Source organism: Solanum verrucosum, unplaced genomic scaffold, assembly GCF_900185275.1.
Source record: "Solanum verrucosum unplaced genomic scaffold, falcon-dt-bn FXZP01000094.1, whole genome shotgun sequence".
NCBI lineage: Eukaryota > Viridiplantae > Streptophyta > Magnoliopsida > Solanales > Solanaceae > Solanum > Solanum verrucosum.
The window spans coordinates 4,207,218-4,220,053 of NW_026019970.1; the positions used below are offsets into that span (position 1 = coordinate 4,207,218).

Genomic DNA, 12,836 nt, shown 5'->3' on the forward strand with positions numbered 1-12,836 from the left:
CTTAGACAATCCTTCTCTCTTTAAACTAGATATTCCCGTCAGCCGTAAATGCATTGGAAGTATATATTGCCTATTTGAAAGAGTTAATATCTTAAAAAGTCATTGAACTAAGAGAATTTATCTTGTAAAGTCATTAAACTTTATTTTATATCAATAGAATCACTCAACTTAAAGCTTTTATCTTCAAAAATCACTCAACAATATATTTCATTAAATAAATTCAATAAGACATAATAAATTATTTTATATGTCAGGTAAAATCCCCACAAATAAATAAAATTTCAAAAAAACACATTCTGCTTTTTTAAATAATTTATCATTAAAATAAATTTAACATAACAAATAAAATTATTTTATATGTCATGTAAATATGAATTTCACAAATTAAAATTTTCTATTTTCAACCCGCTCCATATAAACCCGCATTATACCCACGTTGCTTCAATATTCGTTTTCTACATTTTGTGTCACTGTTCGTAAAATAATTTTTTTGACTGAAGTAATTATGTATTGATTACTTTGATTAGATACCCCAGTCTCCAGATACAAATATATTAATTATAATATAAATAAATGAGTAATATAGTGCATAACCCAAAACAATTAATGAGTAATAACATATAGTTTTTCTTTTCAATTCCTTGACAGCGGATTTTAATTTAGCAATGTTGCTAGCAGGTTGTAATGTGACAACGAGTCTCTTATGAATATGGATTTTACACCCAAATTTTAATTATTTTCATTTGTGATTGGAAACAAAGAACTGAATCATTGATAAACAATAAAACGGTTTTTTTTTTTTTAAAATAAATTATTTATGGCATTCATGTTTATATGACCTAAAAATAATTTATTTTTTTTGTATTAAATTGATTTTAATGATAAATGTAGTTGAATGATTTCTGTAGATAAATATCTTACGTTAAGTGATTTTATTGATATAAAACAAAGTTTACGAACTTTGCTAGATAAATTCTCATAGTTCAATGACCTTTTAAGATATTAACTCCATTTGAAAATACATGAAAGGGAATAGAAAAAGAAATCTATTGTTTAGTAACTTTGTGAGATTGACTCGTTAAAACAAATGATCAGGATGACTCAAGCACATTAGTGTCCTAAGTCGAAAATTGAATGGATCCTTAAACTTTAAAAAATAAAATAATATATTTTCTTACTAATTTTGTTCTTCTAACTCTTAGAGGTGCAGAGTTGTTAGTTTTTTTTATAATTGATTTTCTTTTAATAATTATTTTTCAATTGATCATATAATAAATCAATTTAATCTTAACGCCCGATGTGCTTAACTTCTTTTAATAATTCTCTCAATTTATACGAAAAAAATAGTCTTTGTTATAATTAGTACTTACTCTATATTGTTTTCTAAAAAAAATCTACAACCTATTATTGCTAAGAAAAAAAATGAGGCCCTTCAGATTTGGAGGCCTAATTCACTCGTCTTTTTTCTAACTTCATCAAGCCGCCTATTATGGACGTAAGTGAAGGTTCAGAATATAATGGAATAGTCAATGGTTGAAGGGGTGAAAGCAAAACAACATGAGTCGGGAATCTATAGAAAATAACCTATTTACCTTTATAAGGAAGATAATATGACTTTATGAGCTGACGTAAGGTTGCACATATATATATATACACACACGCTAGCGTCTCCATGATATTGATATTATTGAAACTAACTAATACAGACATACAATGTATGGTCCAACTTTTAATTGACGCAGACCAAAGATAGGTGATTCAAGTAAGTCAATTACTCTATCCCTATTGCTATATATAATTAAGGATGTCTTAGATGAAGGAGTTATACTAGTAATAACATTGGTTTATCAATTATCACTTTAATTCTATCCAAATATTTTAAATTAAATCGACATTATTTGTAAGAAGACGTTACCAATCAATCTAATTATGCATAATATTTTAAGGACATCAAATTTTTGTGGACTACTTAGGATATTCCAAGTGGAAAACTATAATAAGCTTGAGTAATTGTGGTACCGGCCATAATTACAGTAGCATCCTATACCCCAACAAGTATAGGATGGCCCTTGCAACGTGGACGAAACGTTGTATTATTGCTATGCTCGTAGTAATGATTATCGGTTAGAGAAACTCCCCACAAAGTAAAGTATATCATTTTCATATTGCTTTTATTGCATATCTTATTGTAAAGCTTAAATGGTTTTCACTTCATATTCATGTATTGATTCTGTTGAGTTGCTTTTAGTCCTCATTTCAGTTATTTCATTATTCAACCATATTACATACTCGTACATTCAATGTACTGATGTCATTCGATATACATCATTTCATGATGCATATTTAGGTACTTAGGATCATCAACAGGCATTCCGTTGAGATCATATCATCCGCTCGTCAGCTTTTGGTGAGACCTCCTTGCTTTTGGGGGACTCGAATTTTTAGGATTTGTTAATAGTAACGTTTTGAGGTATCGTTGGTCTTTTCCCGACACCTATCTTTATATAGTAGAGGTGTCATAGATAGACAGTCTTGGCGAGTATTGCAGTATTAATTCAATTTTAAATGTTTTATTTAAGACTTTATGTTTAATACTCAGTATTTTATATAACTTTGAGATTTAATTAACTATTTTTAAACAATTCTTTTGATGCTTGTGTATGCTTGAGTTAACCTTCTGCTTAGTAGTCAACTAGGACATGAGTTCGCTTGGGGACCAGAAATGGTTCTCGAGTGCGTCCAAGGTGTAGGCTCGGGAGGTGACAACTATTTTTTTGAGACGATTTTCTAAATATTTATAAAAATGAAATTTGTATATAAATATAGAAGTATATAATTATTTCTGAAAATGAGAAAATTACTTTAGAAAATGATTTAAAATATTTTTTTTCGAAGACAATTATTTTAAATTGTCTGAAATTAAAGAAACTCAATAATTAATTTACGTTGTCAAGGGTCGAAATTAGATGTCAACAACATTAACCAATTTAAAGAAATTACTCACTCATGCTTGATACTTAGTAATATTCTACAAAACATTACCTCCACTCTTGATTTCAGGACCACTTATTCATATCATATTTTAAATTTATGAACATGGGTTCACTATTCATTTCCACCTATCACAATTCACAATATGATTCACTAACCGTGAAATTTTTCTGGGTTCACCCAATCACACACTATTGTTTCTACACCTCGATCCCTAAGTCTCCATAACAATTATCTAGTACAACATTATTTCATTACAATATATAACATATATGACCAATTGGCTCTATCAAACTCCCAAGTTCCTTTCACCTTTAGTATATATTTTCATATTACCCTTTAGAACTAACCACATGCAATCCAAGCCATTTCATTCATATTACTCATTTTGAGGTTGATTCATAGAATTGTCAGCACATGCAAGACACACATATTCATGTTATTTTGATTACATTGTACTAAAATTTCTTACGCATGCTTAATCATGTTGTTTCCATAAAAATACTATGATGTATCTACTTGTCACTAATCAAGTCTATATATAAACTAAACCAAAGCCTACATTGACCAAAACATTCAATACATTTAATAAAAAAAAGTAATTTCAAAAGTAACTAATCATTTACTCTTTAAATAAATGTTCTGAGAATTCAAACCACTATTTCTATCCTTATTCATGGTCTATATCATTACCCAAGGGTCATTAAATCACTAATTAATTTCTACAAAATTTGCATTCTCTCAATTAATGAAAATTCTACCCCATTCATCCCTTTCTAAAGCAATTTTTATGCTTTATATTATAAGGTCCCATTTTTGTTGAACTCAACCTTTCTAACCTCCACAATTCATGTTTTAGAACGATAATTTCATGCTAGGAAGCGATACCTTAAAAACTAGAAGCAATTCTAGGTGATATTACACCTACACATAGGTGTTCCCCCACAATTTCATGAACTTAGGGGCCGTTTGGTTACTGGTTAGAGTTATGCAGGTATTAATTATGCAAGGTTTAGTTATGCAGGGTTTAGTTATGTATGTATTAGTTATGCATGTATTAGTTATGCAGGGTTTAAATATGTGTGGTTTAGTTATGCAGATATTAGCTCTGCGGATATTAGTTATGTAGGTATTTATTTAGTTATGTAGAGATTACAAAATACATGAATTATTAACTATTGAATATTAAATTTGTTGTAAATATTTAATATATATTATTTACAAAATAATAAAACATGCTAATTAAATATGTGGAATATATTGAACAATATATAATGCTAATATTTGATTAGCATATGTGCCGTCAAAAAATACACAATCAAATTTCTAATATTAAAAAAATATTACATTTGCATAAATAAATAAAAACTGTAAGTATATAAAAAGAAATGAAAGCGATCTATATATAAAAAGAAATAAAAAAATAAACATAGTTAGGAAAACAGTAAAGTTTTCAATAAAAAAAAAAAAAATTAAAATAAATTCATAGGGTAAATATGTAATTTATCATTTTAATACATGTATAACTAATACCCACATAACTTATTTCATCTTCTACCCCACATAACTTATACATAGATTCCCTCATAAGTTATGTTTGTATTAATCATGTAGGACTACAAAAAATGCAACCAAACACCATATAATTTAATACATGAATAACTAGTATACAACATTTAAAATCTTACCAACCAAACATGGTACTCCCTCCGTTTCACAAAGAATGGTCTAGTTTGAATTGACACGGAGTTTAAGAAAATAAAGAAGACTTTTGAATCTTGTGGTCCTAAATTAAGGTTATGTCAAATGTATAAAATTGTCCTTTAATCTTGTGGCCTTAAACATACCATGTGGAAAGCTGAAATTAAATGTTACCAAAAAAAGAAAAATGTCATTCTTTTTTAAACAGACTAAAAAGGAAAGGAGGTCATTCTTTTTTAAACGGAGGGAGTATAAGTTATGTTGACTTCTATACCTAATACAAAACTTCTACCAAACATAGTAAAACTAATGCAATTTTTTATACATGAATAAGATGTATCTTATACAGTAACCAAACGACCCCTTAAGGTATTAGCGAATTAATAGACGAAGAAGTTTATGAAAAGACTAACCTCAACAAAGAATTTCACCCTAGCATTGGAAAAATCTCCCTTTAAGCGACCTTGTTTCTCTATATAAAGAACTTCACTATGGTGAACTACCTTCTCAATGCTAAAACAACTTTTCAGAATTGACACCTTTTAGTAAAATAATCATAACATTTTATTTCATACTTTAATAAGCCACAAAAGAACGTATACATTAAGGGTACAAATCGCAATTTACTCAGAATTTAAAGTTTATTTTTCTAATTAAGAAAGCTATTGGTAAAGGGTTGATAAGGAAAGGCCAAGTGAGTCATTTCCAATTATTATTTTTTCTATGACGAATTAAATTAATTATCAGTACGTCATACTCTCCTGTGAACCTTGTGGTACTCATGCAGGATACAAACAAACACATCATATTTGTCTTTGAAATCTCATCTTCTCTTTAAAAAGCCATTAAAAAAAACCCACCAATATTAGTGTGAAAGAAAAAAAAAAATTGAATCCAAAAACATATAAAAGGAAAGAAAGAAGAAGAAATTAACATCATGGGATCCAAAGAGCAACAAAAAGCATTGCTCAATCAACAGTTGGAGCAACTTGGTTCAATTACTAATTCCCCTTCTGTAAAACTACTCTTATCTTTATTTTTATTTATTTATTTATGTTGATTCTATTAATTCAAAGGGATTAATTAAATCTCTGTCTTTCTAATTATTTTTTTATGAAAGAAGAAATATTAAATCCTTTTTTGATTAGTTGATTGGAATAGTTAGTTTTTATTCATCTTCTAAATGAAACCAATTTCTTGCTATTTAATATTTTGAAATCGGATCTCTAGACAAGATAGCAGAAAAATAATTTTAAGATGGACTAAGATCAACCTGCATTTCTACCTCCACGGGGTAGTGGTAAGATTTGCATATATATATATATTATCCTTCTCATATCCCATTTATGAGATTTTACTGGATATGTTGTTGTTGTTTACTAAGATCAACCATTATGCCTCTCTACCTCCACTAGGTAGGTAGTGGTAATATTTGCATATATATTATCCTTCTCATAACTCACTTATGAGATTTTACGAGATATGTTGTTGTTATTTACTAAGATCAACCATTATGCCTCTCCACCTCCACGAGGTAGTGGTAAAGTTTGCATTCATTTTATCTTTCTCAGACTTCCCTTATGAAATTTCATTGGATATTTATTGTTGTTTGCTATGCTAAACCTTTATGCATTTTTACCTTTCTGAGATAATAGTAAATTTTGCATACCTTCTACCCTCCTCGGAGATCACTAGTAGAATTTCATAACTATGTTATTGTTGTTGTTTACTAAGCTCGAACCTTTCACCAATTAAAGTGTGTAGACTGAGGGTTAAAAAGTAAATCTTTTTGTTCTTTTTTTTGTTTTGTTATTTGAATTGGTAGCTTTATTTACCAAAATATTGGTTAATTTTTCAGGTGAATAAGACATCAATCATTGCCCATGCATCAAAGTATATAGAAGAATTAAAGGAAAGGATTGACAAGTTAAATGAAGATGTTTCAACTTCACAACCTTCTCATCATGACCATGAAGATGCCTTGCCAGAGGTATGTATAGCTTAATTAGACATTTTAACTTTTTTTGGTCTAAATAGCTTAGCCATATACTCCCTCTGTTCCAATTTATGTGATACTTTTCGTTTTCCGAGAGTCAAACAGTTTAAATTTGACCAAAAATTTGCGTATGAAATTTTCAATTTTTTTAAATGAAATTTATATATTTGTAAACTACATAAAATGTATTATAAATCACAATAGTTAATAATTCAAAAATGTTTATAAGATCTATGAAAAATTTACGGTAAAAAATAGACTTGTTTGAATCTCAAAATTCGAGAAGTGCCACATAAAATGGAACAGAGGGAGTAATTTTTATTTCCTTCTTTTTGGGACTTTTTTTTTATTTGCGCATATAAATCATGAATTTGAACTTCTCTTTTTGCTAAAAAATATGTAGCAGTAATAGGTACAAATGGTTACAAATAGGAGCTTTCAAATCGATCAACCATGAATTCGAAAATGAAATTTTTATAATTTAGCAATTAAATTACATATTTGAAATTAGGCAGCAAGTACTAAGTTTTTTGAGGTGATTCCATCACCTTGTGTTCATTTAGGAGGTATGGTCTAACCCTCTTCTTTGATAATTAATACAACAGCCCAGCTATGGGTAAGATTTATTTTCAAAATAAATAATAATTTACAGTTCAAAACATTTAAATATTATTATTATAAGAAAAAAAAATCGTTTAATCAATCTCGAAATTCAATAGATTTAACATAAATTATGACTGGGAGGAAAATGAAAATAGTGGCAGGTAATAGTAACAACATTCTTCACAAAATACATCCCCTCTTTATCAACCATTTTTTTTGTTAAAATTACATATCTATCTAAGTGAAGCAGTCCACTTAATTTAAACTATACTAAAAATAGATAGTCATTTTTATTTATACAATTTTAAAGACGGATATATAATTTATCATTTAGTTATTAATTTATTCTTATTATTAATAATAATCATTTCTCAAAATATTGAATCTATTATATTCAAAGGATGATAGAAGACATTTATCATTTATCAATTACTTCTTTTGTCTCATTTTATGTGGCATTATTTGACTTAGTGTATTATTTAAGAAATAAAGTAAAGGGTTTTATAGTTTATGGTCTAAAATAATCTTTAGATATTTGTGTGACTGTAAATCATTTTAAAGAGTAAAAGAGAATTTTAAAGTAATATTATTTTTAATTATAATAAAATGACATTTTATTTTAGATACACTAAAAAGACAGTATTAAAAAAAAAACGAAGGATATACTTATTTCCCGAATTTGTTGAATCCATAAGAACATACACGAGATGTCTGACATTTAAGTTGTCGTCAATGATTAAATATTTGGCTCTCGAAACTATAGTAATAACTAATAAATTCAAACATTGTGTCCAAACTCCAATACATTTTCAAGTAAAAGTTATAAATCAAATAAATTTTCTTTCCTCCCCTCCCTTAATATGTTGCAAAGAACGGTAAGAAATGTGCTTATTTTGGCCTAATGAACCTTACAGATTTGTCATGTTGACGATTGTGTTCGCATTTACACATCTTATTTAAGATCTTTTTGTTTATAGTTCGGAAATTTTTACATCATTTTTCGATGTAGAATTAATTTGAATGACCCACAAATAAACTTATTTTCAATAACTCACGAGACCCTTTATTCCTTAGCTCACATAAACTACCAAAAGGACAACTTTATATTATTATCCTTTCGTACTACATTTTATTTGTATTTTTTATTTCCTCCATTTACCACACACAAGTAATTACTAGAGAGTAGAGACTAAAATGTTTTTTCATGAAACATATTTTTTTCAAAAAAATACTATTTATTTTTTTTCAGAAATAACTACATTTCAATTGTTTGATGTTACAATAAGTTAACTTACTTTTACGTGCTCCAACATATGTCTCCTTAAGAAATTGTTAGTGTATTAATTTTGTAAAGTATAGGCTTGATCGATATTTTTGCTAAGAAATTAAGAGATTCCAACTATAATTCTATGGAATTGGCTTTATTCTATCAGCTACCCATCAAGTCATCTAAATGATATCTTTAGATAATTTGCTTAGAATAAGAAATTTAAAATTTTAAAAAATAAGAAAGATTATTTGTTAAAATAGGTAAAAAAGTGACTTGTACATTGGTGTAAATTTTTTCATAATAACGGTGTATAAATCTTAAACTGGTTTCTCAAAGAGTTTAGGTTTGATGTATTGTTGGAGTAAAGGATAGTTACATCCACGGTGGCTCAAGTAGATTAGTGGCCTAAAGTCAAAATCAAACGGAGGCCTTAAACTTAAATTGTTATTAGCTTTTATATAATTGATTTGTTCTAATATTTTTTTTTTTATAATATAACCATTCTTATTCTAAATTATCTTTAATGAGATATAGCACTCCAAATATGTCAAATTTCTTCTAATAATTCTTTTATTGTATATGGAAAGCTTAGCTTTTCTATATATAGTATTCAATATTTGTTAAAAAATAATAGTAACTCATAACCTATTATTAAAAATGGGGCCCTAGGCCTTCAAATTTGGGGGCCTAACACATGTCCTTTTTTTTTAATACTGTTGAGCTGCCCCGAGTTACACCATCTGATCAATTACATGTAAATATGTTTGATAAAGATAATTTGATTACTTGATAATAACTTTATCGTGTAGGTTACCGTAGAAACCCTAGAGAAGGGATTCATAATAAATGTGTTTTCAGAAAAGAATTGCCCTGGTTTGCTAGTCTCAATATTGGAAGTCTTTGAAGAGCTTGGCCTTGAATTATTGGATGCTAGGGTTTCTTGTTCAGATTGTTTTCGACTTGAAGCTGTTAGTGATGTAAGAATTTCTATTTCTCTATTTAATTTACTTCCTCTTCTACATTTTATTTTTATTTTTAAATTTAAATATCTTTTTTTTTTCTTGTTTGTGGAAAATAGAATATTTTCTTTAGTTTTTAACTGCGTCTCATTTTAAATTTCTTTTTTATTAAAAAAATACTCCCTCTAATCACTTTTACTTACCAGTAATAATAGATATATTATTACTTTTATTTGTCACTTTTAATATATCAAAAAGAGATAATACAATTAATAATTAATTATTTATCATTCAAATCATTTCTCAAGATTTAACATTATATGTATATGAATATTGTGATCAAATATTTAAAACAATCATTAATTCTTAAAGAAGGTACCAAGTTCAATATAAACAAATAAAAAAGAACAAAGAGAGTGATATGGTGTATAAGGCGTGATTTATGAAGGTGTTCTTATTTATTTCTTGTTGGGAAGTGTTACTGTTGAAAAAAAAGTATTATACATCCATTTCATACTACTTGACTTTATACTAAAAATAAAATTGTTATTTTTATTTGTTCATTTTAATAAATTGAAGGAGTTTTATCATAGTTTTTTAATATTATGTTATTAAATAATTACAAAAAAAATAGTGACAACCGAATATTAATTTTCAAAGCATATATACTAACAAATTTAAATAATAAATCCTTAATACAATATATTTTTAAAAAATGTGTTAAGTCAACCTACATTAAATAATATAAAAAAGAGGAAGTACTAGTAATAATCTTTTACTCCTTTAATTGCAAGGATAAAACTAGAAAATATAATGAATTCTTTTTTAATTTTCTAAAATAACAATTATTTTGGAACTTTTCTTTTCTTTTCTTTTTGACTAAAAATTGTTAAATTAGGATGAAAAGAGTACTCGCCTTCAAATACTTTTTGTCCATGCTGTTGTTTAAAACTTCACGTGTGACTTATACAAAATCACCTCGTTATTTGAACCACACACTTTGGATTTTTGATTGAGTTTCACCAAATACCAATTGAGGAGTGCCCAATTTTAATTATTTCTTTTAAGAGGTTTTCACGTTTATCGACCAAAAACCTTAATTTAATTTTCAATATCAAAGAAACGACTTGATTTCTCAAAATAGTTAGCATAATGTAAGAAAGTCACTTTTTATTGAACAAAAATAGAATTAACGGAGGAAATTGGTTTTCTACCCAAAAAAATAATTTGAATGAAATCAACTTTAAGAAAAATCATATTATAAGAAGTGCATTTGTATTAACGGAATAGTTTAATCAATTTTGTTCTTATACACATTTGATGATCTAAAATATTCTTTAATAAATATAATCAAGAAGAGAAAAATAAATGATATTGTTATCGTGAATCATCATTATAATAGTCTTTTACAACAAAATTTAGAAAACAAAAAATTACAAGATTGCATTATATATGCATATCAATTCAATTTTGAGCCCTGAGTAAAATTATAAAGGGTGCTACCCTCCAAATGAGCCCTATCCATCTTGAATCTAAAAAATACTTTACAAAATTTAATACTTCTTACTCTAATTAATATTTCATTATTTTCATTTGTTCAGTCATTAAACACAAATTAGACTCGTCTATTGATAAAAAGTTTAATTGTGTAAAATTTACCTAATTATACAATCAAATACATTTAACAATCATATCACTAATTAAGGTAGTTACGTACAGGTAATTTTCATAAGTCACTAGCTAGCTTAGGATTACCTACATTACCCACGAGCGAACTTATGGTAACCATATTATTCCTTTATGTGAAGGTGTTTGATTGGACATGAAGTTTAAGAATTATATAATTTTAAAAATGATTGAAATTTGTGATGTGAAATAAGTTAAGATATTTGTGTAATTGTAAATCATCTCATTTAGGATAATATGAGTACGTAAAAGTTAAATTATTACTAAAGATAGAAGTATTTCGTTTTTTAGGATTGAATAAAAACGAAACATAAATTGACACATAGAAAATAATACAAAATATGATTACATATGACTTTTTGATACTAGAAGTTAAACTACATGAGTAATAATAAAAAAAATATATTTTCACCTTATATGATGGCTAAAAAAGTTGTTACTATTGCAGAAGGAAGGAGAGATTGAATGCGTAGATGCCCAAATGGTAAAACAAGCAGTCTTGGAAGCTATAAGGAATTGGAAACAACGCAATCAACAAGTTTAATTTAATAACCTTTACTTATGTTATCTTCTCCATCTGTTCTTTCAACAAAAAAAGAAATCAAAATTAAAAAAAAAAAATGAAAAAAAGGCAAATAAGCAAAAAGGAAAAGTCCTTTTTGTAAATTCTGCATTTTATGGATTAATATTAATCAACAAGGTCAGAAGAGTGTTAACATGATGACATAATTAATGCGTTTTTTCTTGAACAATTTAAGATCATAATTTCCCATGCACTAAGAGAAATATGATGGCGCATGTACAATATATAACAAAAGATGAAAGGAAGAACAATAAATAGATTATGATGAGAGATAAAAAATAAAATAAAATAAATCATCTTTTCATTCGTGACAAAGGTGTAATCGGTATTGCTTAAGTATTTTGAGAAAATATAATATTATTGTAATAAGTTGAGCAGTAATTATCCGCCATATTTGTTTCTGTATACAATAATAATAATATCATGGCTACAAGGAATTATTTTATCATGTTAAAATCTTTTTCAACTACACATTCAAGTGCATATAGACGTCTAGAGTGTGAACCTTCTAGCACCATTCAAAATTATACGAAGGTATTATGATTTATGTTAACATGCGTATCTTCATTAAAATACATTGTTAGTCTTATGGAGTAAAACATAATCAAGTGGATAAGATTTAAAAGAAAAATCATATTATAACAATTATATGATTCGACAAAACTTTATTGTCCTTCAACATTCATTGTACTTCTTCGTTAGTTGTCGAAGTATTTATCCTCTCTTCATTGTGTTTTTCACTTTTCGTTTCAATTATTTAACGTATATATTTCAGAAAAGGCATCGCGGACAATTTTCTTACATTCTAAATAACATTATTTATAAATTATGCAACATTATTGATTAACGTTGTTCATGTTCTCTTTGTTGTTGCATGTGATGTGATAGGGATCATTTTTTAAAATCAAATTAAATATGCATGCAATTTTGAACTTATTTTATCTATATTTTTTTATTAATTTCTCAAACTCTTGCATAGTGTATGTTTTTGTCAAATTGAAGAATATTTTTCTTAGTTCATCAATATTTTTGAGCGTGTTTTTAAGT

The 12,836-nt window shown here is 27.1% G+C and overlaps 1 protein-coding gene across 1 annotated transcript; it reads left to right on the forward strand.

Annotated features, from left to right (window-relative positions):
• Nucleotides 1–5,597: 5,597 nt before the first annotated feature.
• Nucleotides 5,598–11,913, forward strand: LOC125817140 (transcription factor bHLH61-like). Its single transcript, XM_049496703.1, has 4 exons — nt 5,598–5,707; nt 6,551–6,682; nt 9,371–9,538; nt 11,655–11,913. The coding sequence occupies exons 1-4, from the start codon at nt 5,630–5,632 to the stop codon at nt 11,748–11,750; spliced, it is 474 nt and encodes a 157-aa protein (XP_049352660.1). The 5' UTR covers nt 5,598–5,629; the 3' UTR covers nt 11,751–11,913.
• Nucleotides 11,914–12,836: the final 923 nt, after the last annotated feature.

Bases quoted from the DNA above. Each gene is read 5' to 3' on its own strand.
- LOC125817140 (XM_049496703.1), top strand. From the start codon at position 5,630: ATGGGATCCAAAGAGCAACAAAAAGCATTGCTCAATCAACAGTTGGAG. The intron at 5,708-6,550 runs GTAAAACTACTC...TTAATTTTTCAG, and splicing joins CAATTACTAATTCCCCTTCT to GTGAATAAGACATCAATCAT. The intron at 6,683-9,370 runs GTATGTATAGCT...TTTATCGTGTAG, and splicing joins ATGAAGATGCCTTGCCAGAG to GTTACCGTAGAAACCCTAGA.